Source organism: Helicoverpa armigera, chromosome 15 (genome assembly GCF_030705265.1).
Source record: "Helicoverpa armigera isolate CAAS_96S chromosome 15, ASM3070526v1, whole genome shotgun sequence".
Lineage (NCBI taxonomy): Eukaryota > Metazoa > Arthropoda > Insecta > Lepidoptera > Noctuidae > Helicoverpa > Helicoverpa armigera.
The window spans coordinates 7,330,285-7,343,626 of NC_087134.1; the positions used below are offsets into that span (position 1 = coordinate 7,330,285).

The 13,342-nt window shown below is 36.2% G+C and overlaps 4 protein-coding genes and 1 long non-coding RNA gene across 6 annotated transcripts; 2 read left to right on the top strand and 3 right to left on the bottom strand.

Moving 5' to 3' along the window:
* Positions 1-865: 865 nt before the first annotated feature.
* On the top strand, positions 866-6,550 carry Mi (minus). Of its 2 annotated transcripts, none has more exons than XM_021326386.3 (7): positions 866-2,139; positions 2,538-2,896; positions 3,246-3,401; positions 4,349-4,480; positions 4,677-5,238; positions 5,325-5,500; positions 5,658-6,550. In XM_021326386.3, exons 1-7 carry the CDS (start codon positions 1,060-1,062, stop codon positions 6,079-6,081), a joined length of 2,889 nt encoding a protein of 962 aa, XP_021182061.3. In that variant the 5' UTR covers positions 866-1,059; the 3' UTR covers positions 6,082-6,550. The 2 variants fall into 2 exon arrangements, with proteins under 2 accessions (XP_021182061.3, XP_021182062.3); XM_021326387.3 differs by having other exon boundaries at positions 4,692-5,238.
* A 31-nt stretch (positions 6,551-6,581) lies between these two features.
* Positions 6,582-8,521, top strand: LOC110370541 (calcium and integrin-binding protein 1). Its single transcript, XM_064038054.1, has 5 exons — positions 6,582-6,862; positions 6,968-7,070; positions 7,153-7,300; positions 7,602-7,732; positions 8,235-8,521. The coding sequence occupies exons 1-5, from the start codon at positions 6,771-6,773 to the stop codon at positions 8,316-8,318; spliced, it is 558 nt and encodes a 185-aa protein (XP_063894124.1). The 5' UTR covers positions 6,582-6,770; the 3' UTR covers positions 8,319-8,521.
* A 639-nt stretch (positions 8,522-9,160) lies between these two features.
* LOC135117822 (uncharacterized) lies at positions 9,161-10,804 on the bottom strand. The gene is made up of 3 exons (XR_010277193.1): positions 9,825-10,804; positions 9,527-9,738; positions 9,161-9,411 (listed from the first exon to the last, which is right to left on the bottom strand). It is a non-coding gene; the product is annotated as an uncharacterized LOC135117822 (long non-coding RNA).
* A 280-nt stretch (positions 10,805-11,084) lies between these two features.
* LOC110370602 (uncharacterized) lies at positions 11,085-11,812 on the bottom strand. Its single transcript, XM_064038055.1, has 3 exons — positions 11,659-11,812; positions 11,477-11,586; positions 11,085-11,265 (listed from the first exon to the last, which is right to left on the bottom strand). The coding sequence occupies exons 1-3, from the start codon at positions 11,716-11,718 to the stop codon at positions 11,112-11,114; spliced, it is 324 nt and encodes a 107-aa protein (XP_063894125.1). The 5' UTR covers positions 11,719-11,812; the 3' UTR covers positions 11,085-11,111.
* Positions 11,813-12,589: 777 nt separating this feature from the next.
* On the bottom strand, positions 12,590-13,338 carry LOC110370585 (uncharacterized). Its single transcript, XM_021326461.3, has 3 exons — positions 13,190-13,338; positions 12,993-13,102; positions 12,590-12,809 (listed from the first exon to the last, which is right to left on the bottom strand). The coding sequence occupies exons 1-3, from the start codon at positions 13,250-13,252 to the stop codon at positions 12,656-12,658; spliced, it is 327 nt and encodes a 108-aa protein (XP_021182136.1). The 5' UTR covers positions 13,253-13,338; the 3' UTR covers positions 12,590-12,655.
* Positions 13,339-13,342: the final 4 nt, after the last annotated feature.

Below are 13,342 nucleotides of genomic sequence, written 5' to 3' on the forward strand. Positions count from 1 at the left end.
ACCACACATGAAGTTGTGACACGTTCCTTAAAACAATTTATTGGCAAAGACTTGTTTCCCTCAATCAGTTACCATTCACACGAAAACGATTTTACAAATCATAACTTGGAATTAGCAAGATTAATAATGCAAAAATATGCTGATACAAGAATTTCTTTCTTAATGAAAAACAAACCCCCAAAATGTATTCGTCATATTTATAGAAAATTAATCCATTTTAAAACCAGTGATAGTTCCGTATCAGTATCTTATCAGTAGTTTTTAAAAGGATTAGTTTTATGTTATTAAAAAAAAATGGTAATTTTATTTGTTATATGTGATTTGATTATACATAATAAATAAAGTCAATAATAATATCTGCCTTTGAATTTAAAGCTAATTTCCCTAACCGAGTTTTTGAATTTATCGATAATGCGTATCGACAGTTGTACAGCTATGGGTGTAAGGACTTGTTAGTGTAGTTGCGTCATATTATTATACTATTATGACACGGATTGTTTAAATGTGTGTGTGAAATTGTTAGTGTATTTTTCAATTGTCAGAGTGTGCGTTTCGTAGTGACATAGAATGTTTTTGTGTGAGAATTTGAGAATGTGTGATTTCCCCCCGCAAAAAATGACAGACAGTTTTGTATCGGTAAAAAACGCAATGGCTACTCCCCTCCGTGTTGCTCTATGTTTTTTATAGTTGAATTTTGGTTTAACGACATTACGAACTCATGGACTGATTCAAACTGGGTTTTTGAATTTTGTTAGAATACATGAGACCACGACATTATAGTTAAGACAGAATAGGCTAGGATGGATGTAACAATGAAACCAGAATCCGCTATTTCGTAGTCTGTGGTTAGCTTGTTCAAGTCTATGCTTGCTTCATTTTTTTTTATTAGTTTTAGCAACATGGCGTAAATGGCGCGTTTGTGTAGCGTAGGAAATTTAAGTTACATAAAGTTATTTGGCAGTTTAATTAGATAACTTTATAAATTAGAATAACTTTGGCGTGAGACAAAAACAAAAAATGAGTTAAAAATAACATTTCAGTAACGAGAATGAAGTGGTGATGGAATCCCTTGAAGACTCAAATTGTCACTCCATGAGCGATAGTTTTTCTTTGTACGAACGATATTTGCGGAGTTTCAATGTTGTTGATCCTTTGATAGAAGAAAGTGTGAATCGTGAACCTACCGAACGCGTGTCTTCAATAAATAACTGTGATTCTGAGAGTTCACACAGCAGAGGTAACATAGAGTTATCTATCGTAACATCAACGAATGTTATAAATAAACATTGCGAAACAGCTGAAACTGAGAGCGATCTGTTAAATCAAATTGTTAGAGATAATTTAACTGACAAAGGATCTAGTTTAGATACAGATTTGTGTGTGAAAATCAATTCGCCTTGTTCGCCACTTGCGGCCTCGTTACTTGAAAATTCTTTCGCTACGATCGACCATAGTCTTTTGAACGATAAATCTAATCAAACTGACATTCAAGTATCATCAGAGGACTCGAGAACAGAGATAAGTAAACATCCTATGTTCATAACCCCTACTATGGAAAACAGTAACAATGCAGTAGATAGTGTTCCTATGTTTAGAGATGTGGGGCCTTCAGAGAACGTCTTCAAGTTGCCTATTAGTGAATTATCCTTCAATGGTACAATAAAGCATGTACAAAAGTTAAAACCTATAGTTGACCCTATCTCAGCGATGAGCTCTAGTACCGGTTTAGTTAATTTGGTAGAGAAGCGCGAAGAACAAAGTTGTGGACCTTTTACAAGTAGCAGTGATAATGTGGAGTCTACGGTAGAGACTAGTGACGGTGACCAGAGGGTTAGTGATGCATCAGACAATGTTTGTGAGAGGTTAGATAAAGCCTGGGAGAGTACTGGAGACTCTCAGTATGAGGACAATAATGTTAAGAAGGACTGTCCTATTGTGAATGATGAGGGCAGCACAGCAAAGTGGAACTCTGAACAAAGCTACTCATCACTTGAAGCCTCCTTTGACAGCGGAGTCAGATCTCCTGATATGTTTTCTGATAATGATGAAGAAGGTGACCTACCTCCTGAGCCGGAACCTTTTTGGGGCTTTCTCAAAGACTATGAAACTCATGACAAAAGAAAAGTTAGAAAAATTGAGGTAAGCAACCACTATGCACTTTGCCAACACTACATTAACCTCACTCAAGTAATTTGCATAACATAATAACCTGCAAATTGTTTTAATATAAGATTTGATTACTTTTGTAGCATATTTTTAAGTCATCTAAAACTAAAACTGATGACTTTCACAATATCTGTAGAATAAATTGCTGTGGTATACTTTTGTTTGAAAATGTATGTACATGTGACCTTGGTGCATCTTATTTGTCTTTGTAAAATGTGTAGGTATGCAATTTTAACACCTATAAGAACACACATTTATTACTTTAGTTTAATTTAAAGCATAGGTGTGTTCAATTTATTTCAAATATGAGTTTTTATACTACACTTTTAGTTCACCATAAATTATGATTTAAAACTCACACTTTGTAACAGGAAACACTGCAAGGAGTTCTACCACCACCATCCGTGACCATGCTAAAGACTGACGTAACAGATATGCTTAAAAAGTACTACTGCTACTTACCACTCTTTGATGAAAATGCAAAAGTAATTCCTCCTGAAATGAACGCCACCACGCCAACGAAAAGGGTGTCTTTTGTTGAAATCCCTGACAGTACTAAGGAAGAAGAGAGTTCCAGTAAGAGTTGTGGGGAGAAGGCAAAGTTACATGATAATTCAGACTTAGATACTAGTGTTAATGATAAGAGTATACATTTGAAGATGTCTACTGAGATAGAAGCGGCTGAAACGGTGTGGCCTGATGTGATAAAGTGCAGATACCATGATGTATAGTGAGTATTATTTCATTCATTTAATTAGGTTTCAGTTCATGTGGTTACAGACTGTATTTGTTTATCATGTAGTTATTTCACATAATATTCCTCAAAAACTTTTATCTCACAGATATATTTGAGGAAAAATAATTATTTACCTCATTATAAACTTATCTATACAATATTGTAGTATATTGTAGAGGTAACTATTGGTCCAATTTGGAAATTTATTTCAGTTTTAGGTAGCCAATTTATCAAAGTTCCTATGGGATGTGGTTTAAAACACTACAGGATGCTATATTAATTACACAAATTAACCTATATTTATATAGTGACAATTAACGTTATATTCTTTATTTATTTTCAGTTACAATGTGACAAAGCACTCAGAGAAGCTAGAGTTACTTGCATTACGCTATGGAGAGAGATATGTTGGAGCCGAGACTGATACTAGTGTTAACATTTACTCTGGAGGCCTGCAGTCCCCTAACAGCGCTAGCAAGAGAAAAGCATTGCGACTCAAGTATGTATTAAATAAGTTAGCTAGCTACAATAATAGTTTGTATGTGCCTTAAAAAAATATTGGAAATATAATTAAACAATCCCAATAAAAAAATGGACACATTTTCTTGTTTGTACCCTAAAAGCTCCAAAACTACAGACTGAACTGATTTGAAAATGTCACTGTAGGGAAACTAGAATAGTCCTGAATAACATAGGCTATATTTTTGACTTTGTCATAAAAGTTTCCCTGGGATGCGGGTAAAATAGCTACTAACTCATAATTAACACCAATTTCTAAATATGCAGAGCAATCAAAGTCAAATGGAAAAAATTGCAACATTACATTTGGAAAAGATTCAAACCAAAACTGCCAAGTGAATTGCCACCTGCAGACGAGAAAAGTTCACCATAATCTGGCATTAAATCCTACATCTTGACTGAATCAGGAAAATAAAATGTAAAAGAATGTGCTTCAAAAACAGCTCTAAGTTAGCAAATTCTTGTTTGTTCATAAAGTACTTAATATTAATTAACTAGAACTCTCATTAAGTAATTTGAGACATTGCTTGTGTATGAGTAGGTTTTGCAAATGAGTTTATTTGTACATCCTTCCTTGATTGCCATTACTAGAGCTTTATGATTGTGGTTATAAAATATGCAATGAAATTATGTAATCATATAAAAGAAAGAAAAAAAATGAAATGCTTGATACATAGATATAGATTAGTAGATAGATCGACAATCGAGTGATTTGATTAAAACCTCTTTTTCCGACCTGTTACCTGTCTACAGCAGTATAAATAGCCCATACATACATGCCCCTCCTACAGGCCTCTAATGTGTCCATGTTTTGAACTCCATACTACAGATAGTTGTCTGTCATACTTTGCCAATCTATGAAAGGGTAGAGGGGTCCTTAATCTATGGTTGATACTATGTCTAATACTTTTTCAAACTTGATTTCAGGATGGCTCAAGCGAAGTCCCCCGGCCGTCGTTTGTCCCATTTGGCGCGTCGCCGACAAGCCTTCGCCAGTGCTGCCACTATCAACGAAAAAGCGCAATCTTCCAACTCCAAAATGGTGCTCATAGATAAGAAGTAAGTATCTACATAATACATGGCAGTGTCCAGCCATTTGATTACATTAAAAATGTCTCCTTTTTTATTCATAAAAAACTGGTCTATCTAACAAGATTTGCGCCCTTTGCCGTTGTTATGCAAAAGTTTTCTTCTTGTGTTTATCTATTTTTCCAACTACTATCTTTCCCAATACTGATATCGAAATTGTTTCAAGTTTCTTCCCACACAGAAAGCTGGTCAATACATCGGAAAGAAAGAGTCCCCGCACTAGACGCACTCCTGGCAAACGAACTCCAATTCGCAAGACTCCAGGCAAAAAGACTCCTGCCAAAACACCTAAGACGAGAAGTGGGGGGTCCAGTAAGAAAAAGGCCATGAGAAGACTACTCATGGACTCTGACCATCTTACTAGATCGCAGCCCGCTAGAGAAACTTTAAAGAGAGCCTTGTTCAGTCCTGAACATCGAAGACCTGTTCCCCCGGCACCATCAACCTCTGTACCAGCTCAAGCAATGAAATCCAAGCGGGCATTGTTTGGCTCACCTGTCAGCACCGCGGAGACAAAAAGCATGGATGGCACGCAAAGCGATCATTTCCTCAAAAGAAAACGCGATCCATTTGACGACGATTTGGATAACGGCAGGAGTAAAATAGCAAAGAGTTTGTCGTTCGGAGGCGATACGATAGGAAGTTCGCATTCACTCGCGTTCACACGACGAGCATCGGAGGCATTTGCTACGAAGAGCTCGACTGAACTGAATGAAACTCATAAAAAGGTAATTTAAACAGAACAGAACAATGAACGACTTATTGTAAATATTGATCAAAACTAAATTAATATATAAATTACCTATATTTTCAGAAATTATTGTGGGCTGTGTCTGAGGCTCTGCGCGTTCACGGCTGGCGCATGTCATCGCCCGGGTTTAGAGAAAAAGCATCGTCTCTCGCTCGCCTCACGCGCCGCCTGCTCGCCCTACCTCCTCACGCTGCTAAATTAGCCGCCCCTAAACTGTCTACTTCTGAAACTATGCTCAAGTGAGTATTTAAAATAACTTTCACTTTCAAAATTCAGTAAAAACAAAAATTTTGTTGTATTTCAATATAAAAATGCATAGTCCTCTTGTCAAGTTTCACTTTTATTGCCAGAACTATCGTGTTCAATGCATTCAAATACTATAAACTTCTGTTACAGATTAGCTCGTCAGTACGTATTCGCAATCATACAAGGTCGCACGGTCGACGAATGTTTCCAGGAGGAACAGATGAAAATCGCGAACGAAACCAATCACAAAGTATCGGGCTACATATCTGCCAACGCCTACCAACAAATGCGCGCCCGACAAAACGTTACCAGCACATTCACTTCGCAAATCAAAGAAAACACGCATAGCAGTGGAATGAAACAGGATCAACCAAAAAGCGGTTCCAAAAATATCCTTCAAGACAAATTAGTGAATATAGATAGCAATTCCAATAGCAGTAGTGGCCTCAGCATGCTCGATAAGTCCGGCCTGGGTCTATTCAAATCCAACTCAATGCCTTCCTTCGAAGAAGCTGCCAAAATGAGGGCTCGACGACAAATTAGTTTCGATAATGTTGACTTTCCTAAGAGGTGATGTGCTTACACCAAGCGTCGATACTTGAGTTGCAAATTGTTGCAACTCAAAATATTATTTGTGACTCAAAATGACAAGAGTATCGACGACGACGCTTGTAAATATTAGTGGCAATAAATGAGTGAAAGTGGTATCACCTAAAACTTTTAGTGAATACGACATGACCTGACTTTTTCGATTATAAGAAACTTAGCAATTTTTCAACCAACCACTATTTAGTCATTCTTATATCTAGACGCTTTTATAACAGTACATTGTTTTGTCTCATATATTTATTTCGTTGTGCATGACTTTCTAGCAACTAGTAGCCTATGAAACGACATTATTCTGGATAAGTTATTAGCAAATTGTAGAATGCAGCATATTGCTATATTTGTATTACATTGACTTTTCGTATGTATGTGTTAATATTGCTGAGTATGATCTCGGGTGTTATTTTTAAACAATAAATTATTTTTCCTTAATATAATTTGCAGTTTTATTTGAGCAGTTGTCCTAATTCGACGTCACTAATGATTATTGGCATAACCTTATTGTCGACACAATATTCGTTTTAAATTGTTAATCGGAGTGATAAGATAATTTTTATATGGTGCGATTAAGTTTTTGTTAGTATACAATAGGATTTATCGTGAGCACATTGGAGTGGTAGTGATTACATAGAAAAGAGTATACAAAGAACAAACAACATGGGCAGCTCGCAGTCATATCCTGGATTGACACAAGATGTTCTCGAAGACTACGCATCTCTGACCTATTTAAATAAGGGTGAAATTTTATAGTAAGTCACTGCACAAAATACTTATTTCTTCTGTAGTTATAGTCAATAGCTAAAAAACGTATTGGACGCAGATGCAAAAATTAAAACGCGTGTAATATTTTTCAGCTTAATGAAAAAGTTTTATTCAATTGGTCCGGAAAAGATTCAACATGACTTTCACCATAGATTTAGCAGAGAAGATATTTTATCGAAGTTCCATGTGTTGGAGGTGCGTTTCATTCAATACATTTAATTTATTACACTATCTAGATATGAAACCAATGAAGAAGCCTTGACGATTTTGGTTTCAGAACAATCCATTTCAAGACAGGATTTTCAGTGTATTTTCTTCAAAAAACGATGACTGCTTTTCGTTCGAAGATTTGGTGGATTTGTGTTCGGCTATGAGCGCCGAGTGCCCTGCTGTTGTCAAAGCTGCTTGGGCTTTTAGGATATTCGGTAATTATCTATTTACTTAGTTCTGTGGTGTGGTCCTGTAAGCAGAAGTATTGTTATAAAAAAATCATAGATTAAGTAGATAGAAGATATCTGTGAACGTAAAACGGCATATCTAACTGCATTCTAATTATCGAAATGACTAATTTAGACTTTGAAAGATGATCAATTGACTAGGAACTTGTTAATTTCTGACTTATTCAAATGAAAAGTGTGACGGACGACGAAGTGTAGGTAATCAGTCGGCACCTAAGTTTTCCGGATCCTGTAGTATAATTCGCTATTATCGCTCTTGTATTTCCAGATTTAGATGGAGATAACCAGATAACAGCTAATGACATCAACGGGATCGTAGACCGACTCACTTTGAATACTAAAGGAGATAATGTTGAGAACTGCCTCGATCAGGAATCTAAACGACAAATTGCTAAAGTTGTACGTATTGTAGTTCAATATTTATAATATAACGCAGTAGGTTCATACTGTTCTAGTTAAACTTAAAATACCTACATATAGATGAGCTGTATAGCATTGAGTGCAGATTTCTCAATGCGAACACGCGAATGTTCAGCAATTATACCTCTCAAACATACGCAGTAATGATTTGCATAAATGAAGCATCGCACTAGCAACGTCTCGTATTTTAACCTACTTCTAAAAAGAATTAGGTATACAGTTTTAAGTCTGCCAAAAAATTGGGTCGTTTTGTAGATAGTACCCGTATATTTTCACGCGGTGGTTTCAACCAAAGGGTATAACCAAAGGGGTTGCCCGGGTAACTGGGTTGAGGAGGTCAGATAGACAGTGGCTTCTTGTAAAGCACTGGTACTCATCTGAATCCGGTTAGACTGGAAGCCGACCCCAACATGATTGGGAAAAGGCTCGGAGGATGATGATGGCTTAATTATTTTATTAACACGCTTATTTCTCTTTTCAGATACTGGATGAAATAAAGGAGAATGCCCGTTTTGTTAGGAGATTTGGGCCCCCAGAAAAAAATTGCGTGCCATGGTGGTATTAACTTTATTTTGAAGAACGACAATTACCTTTTCAGACCCTGAAAACAATTTATAATTTTTCACCCTAGTTTCCGAGAATTATTGATTTTTTTCTGATGAAGAAATTGAGGTTATTAGACAATATTTTTTCAAAAACAATTTGCGTTAAAACAATAAAATATTTTTAGTATTAATATTGATTCCCAAATGAAATAAAAACATCAGATATCATCTTTTCTTGCTAAATAATATGTTAAACTGTTTATCTTGCAGTCAGCGGAAGTAGGTTTTGCTGCAACCAGTAGAAATAAATATACTTAGGGCTAAATTGGTTGGAGGAGCATGTGGCTACGTTACAACAACCACAAGGAGATATCTTAAGTTAAGCTACTTGGTCAGATTGCACTTGGGTGACCATCCATTACAAACTTCAGCTGGGTGGCAGCTAGTACTTACATTTAAACTGCTGATTCTGGGTGCATTATACTTGTTACGAGTAGCAAGAATCCAGCAAGTGTGACAACCACTTACCAAGAGGTAACATGTTATAACCCAGTGTATCGGGTATGGAGGTCAGATGGGCAATCACTCTTTGAGCAATACTGTATTCAGCGGCATCGGTTAGACTAAAAGCCGACCCCAAGATTGTTGGCAAACTGGTAGGTACCTAGTATATACGAGTATGTATGACATATATGACAGCATCTCCTGCAAGCGACATAGTAAAATCACTGCCCTGCTACTTAGTAAGATCGCTGTGTCATCTATGATTAGCTGTAGTTTATTTTAGAAAGGGCTTAATTATAAAGGAGTTTAAAATATAGTAAATGCTATACAGATGTTTAATAAGAAAAAACACAACCAATTAAAATAATAAACATTTATTCTTCAAGGAATATGTTGTCTAGAAATTGTGCTGGAGCGCTTATATCATTAAAGCGGTGGCAGTGGTGGTGGTACAGGAATCATCATATCTGTAATTATGTTTCCATCCATGATACCAGTCTCCGGTGCAGACTCCACAGTGTGTTGGCTACTGCCAGCAACGGGTTGCCTCCGGACTTGTCTTGATGCAGCCGCCCAACAAGGAACACAAACTCGTTCCAAATGCAACACCTAATAACAAAAATATTATATTTAGATACATGATATTCATTAATATTTAATTAGTTCAACACACATACATATGCATTCATACATTAAGTTTAAATAAATAAGAATAAACACTTACGTGATGTACTGGTGTCCATCTTAGTATAACATTCCTTTGAGGAACTATCTTGACTGACTATGAGTTCTGCGACTTGCTATTGACAAGCCACATGCGTAGCATAAGTTTAGGTGTCCACGAGCAGGGGATACAAGTGACAGATTTGAGTTAGATGCTGTCTGGTTTTGTAATAATACAAAACATTTCACACACAGGATATCATCAGAAGATATCTGGAAAAAATGACAAAATAAAATGTAAGGTAGTTTAGACAGTTTAGAGACGTGTGAAATCCACAAACATAATAAAACAAACTTACCAATGTAGGTGTTACCCAGGATCTTAGAAGGATAAGCATTGGTTCATCTATTTCTTCAATTTAACGTCTACGAAGATTAGGCGCTATACGTAAAGAGCAATTAACACACCGGCGAGACAAAGAGTAGTTTACTCGACTTCTACCAGGTGCAGACATTTTTCCGGAGTAAAACAACAATATCACTAAAAACAAGAGTCCAATGCTCACGAGTCAATGTGCTCACTTATCATTAAGAAAAGAGTCCAATATCTAAAAAAAACCACTGGAGGCACGAAAACGATCAGCTCGACAGTTTTTACGCAAATTGTAACGATCAGAAGCAAATACGGAGGAATAAATTCAACTCTACGCATAACATAACAACCGGCACGAAAACAATTTGAATGACGTATTGATTTGACAGATAGACTCGCGTTCCGAGTAGATGTTACCATGTTAAATATTTTGTTAATCGATTTCCTAAATCGATTTGTTATAAATAATATCATTTACTTATTATTGTGTTATTGTTGTATTCCATGTATGGTGTTATATGTAACCGTTTTATAGATATAGTTTAGTGGTGACTTTTGTTAGTGTTGATATTTTATTGTTTGTGCAACAGTTATAAACAGTTTTTCTTTCTTCTTTTCTTGTTTACTATTTACGAGTGCATACTTAATATATATACTTGTACATTTTGATATAAGAGAAAAATGCTATATATTATATCGATATTTTCAATTGATCACCTCGTTCATTTAAATGAGATAGTCTGTCGTCTACCTGGCAACATTCAGGTTAAGTTTTAATGGCGGAACTAGCTTAGATTCAATAAAATAAATATTAATTATGTTTTTCAATGCTAGGGTACAAGAAATTCTGAAAAAAAAATAGTTAGTTTTATAAAATTAGGACTTGATTTTTAATAATAAAATATTCTTGACACTCTATCACAAATAAGGGGCCCAACGGGTGGCAATGTCCTTTGGACAGGAGTGGCGGCATCGGACTTAACGAATTCAAACTCATTATGGCTAGACTGCCGGAGTTCCCAACTTCTTTTTATTTTAGATTATAGAATTACGCATACCTAAATGTTGTTTTTCATTGGATTATTATATTAACCGAATAGTGTCCTATATTTTTATTTGTTGATATGCTAAAGTAACTAATTTAATACACAAGTTTCTTTGGCAAAAAGAGACTTTTGATTAGCGTTAGTCTATTGTCGAACGTGCTTATTTTGTTTTCGAGCCTTCAGTAAATAACGAGTTGAATAGACTCGAGTATCATTAGGTACCTGCCTTATCTGACGAAAGCTTTGCAGGCTTCCTTATTGAAGCGTCCGGCGAGAGTCCGGCCCGGTAACGACGGCATATCAGTCGTCCGGCCCGTGGTGTTCGGTAGGACAGCTGGCTGTTTGTATTTCACGTGGTACATCGGGAACGATAGGTAGACACTGGAGGAAGACAAGACAGTTGTGTAAAAGACTAAGAAAGTGCAGTTATTGGTAAACTAAAATGTCCAAAGCCTAAGAGCGTTTGTTCGAAATCCTTGCGTTTGAATAGTGAAGAATTACTTTAATCGCTACAGACATTGTATCTTACAAGGTTCGACTAGAATCTAGATGTTGTGAAGTGATTAAATGTAGGTAAATCGAATTTACTTACGGAGTCATATCTTTTGGACATTGCCACATGTACTCTGGCTCCCTAAAGTAAGTTAGCGGATGATTACAATTTGGATATCCTCTGTAATAATCTCTGTGTCGTTGTGCTGCCTGGAAAGTGTAGTGCTTGCTTTACCAACAATCAAATGATTATTGAGGATAGTACAAAGGTATAATACGTACTTCATAAAATGTTTCAATTTCATCTTGTCTTGCATTATCGACGAATAATATATTTTCCATGTCTGACTGTTATTGTAGATACTTACTTGCAATAATTTTGGTATGTATAACTAACAAATTTTGAATTACGCGCGAGTCATGTTGTGCGTCCGTGCGTAGGTAGGGAAAAAGTGGCAGTCAAATGTCAAATTTTGACAGTCAAGTTTTTTTTGCAAATAAGGCTATTCGCTCAATGCCACCGACAAAAACAGTCAAGTTTGTCTCAGAAAAGTTTAATACAAGATGGACAACGCAACGTAAGAAGACGAGAAACAGATTTCAAGTAGTAAAATATTTCTTTTTAGTAGGGTATCTATCAACCATTGTTGCGGCTACATTATGGTTCCATTGACGGGGAGCGGAGCGGGGTTGAGCTATGAAAAGAGGTAGGCGTTTCCACTGAAACGGAGCGGAAAAATACTTTGTCACACCACGCACGGACGTGGGCCATAAATCGAATCTGTAGTAAAGCGAACAAGTGCATTGTGAAGCACAGGTTTACTAGAGGCAACAATAATAAATAATTCAATCAGTCAAACTTTATTAATCGACTAGCCGTTTTCCCGCGGTTTCACCCGCGTCCCGTGGGAACTACTGCCCGCACCGGGATAAAATGTAGCTTATGTTACTCGCAGATAATATAGTTTTCTAATGGTGAAAGAATATTTAAAATCGGTCCAGTAGTTTTTGAGTTTATCCATTACAACCAACCAAACAAACAAACAAAGTTTTCCTCTTTATAATATTAGTATAGATTTATTCTATCTTGAAATGTTTTCGGGCCAAGCGCTTTAGTGTGGCATAAACACATTTTGCTTAAGAACTACGAGTACGATTAATTTCAAAAAAATTAATACATCAAAAATTACTTTACAGAATAAAAGACTTCAAAGACAAATCTTCGTAGCACATTTATTGGGTCTTGGCATAACTTTTTTTCTTCCAATATTTATTTAGCTCATCTCATAAAGGCTTTACATGCCGCCTTATTGTAACGTCCCGCCAACGATCTACCAGGAAGTGTAGGTATCTCTAATGTACGTTCTGTTGTAGGCGGCAATATTACAGGTTGCCTGTACCTCACATGGTAAGGCGGGAAACTAAGGTACACGCTGTAATAAAAGAAAAATTGATTTTAAACTAGCTAATGTGTCTGTATATAGGTGTTGCCAGCTATTAAGGTTCCGGACAAGGAGAGATCAGCAACTGATGGAAACCGCATTTATGGTTCCGGACAATGGTAGATCAGCAACTTATCTAAAACGCATTTCTATCTATAAATATATATTGCTTACTGAGACATCTCTGGAGCGCATTGCCACATATATTCAGGTTCTTTGAAGTATTGCAGCGGATGATAGCATCGCGGGTAGCCTCTGTAATAATCACGTTGCATTTGACTAGCCTGCAAAATATTTGTACAATTATGTATATCTTTTTAATATTCTTAATTTCCTGGGAACATAATGTATAACGTTAAGAATTTACCAACCGTGTAAAATGTATCTATTTCTTCCTGACGAAGAGGATCAGAGAATAAAATATATTTAACCATCTTTAGCAAAACAATTTAAACAAGATACCAATAATGTCAAAAAGAAACAGCGTCATGAATGTTTTTTTTTAACACCTTAGCTACACTGAC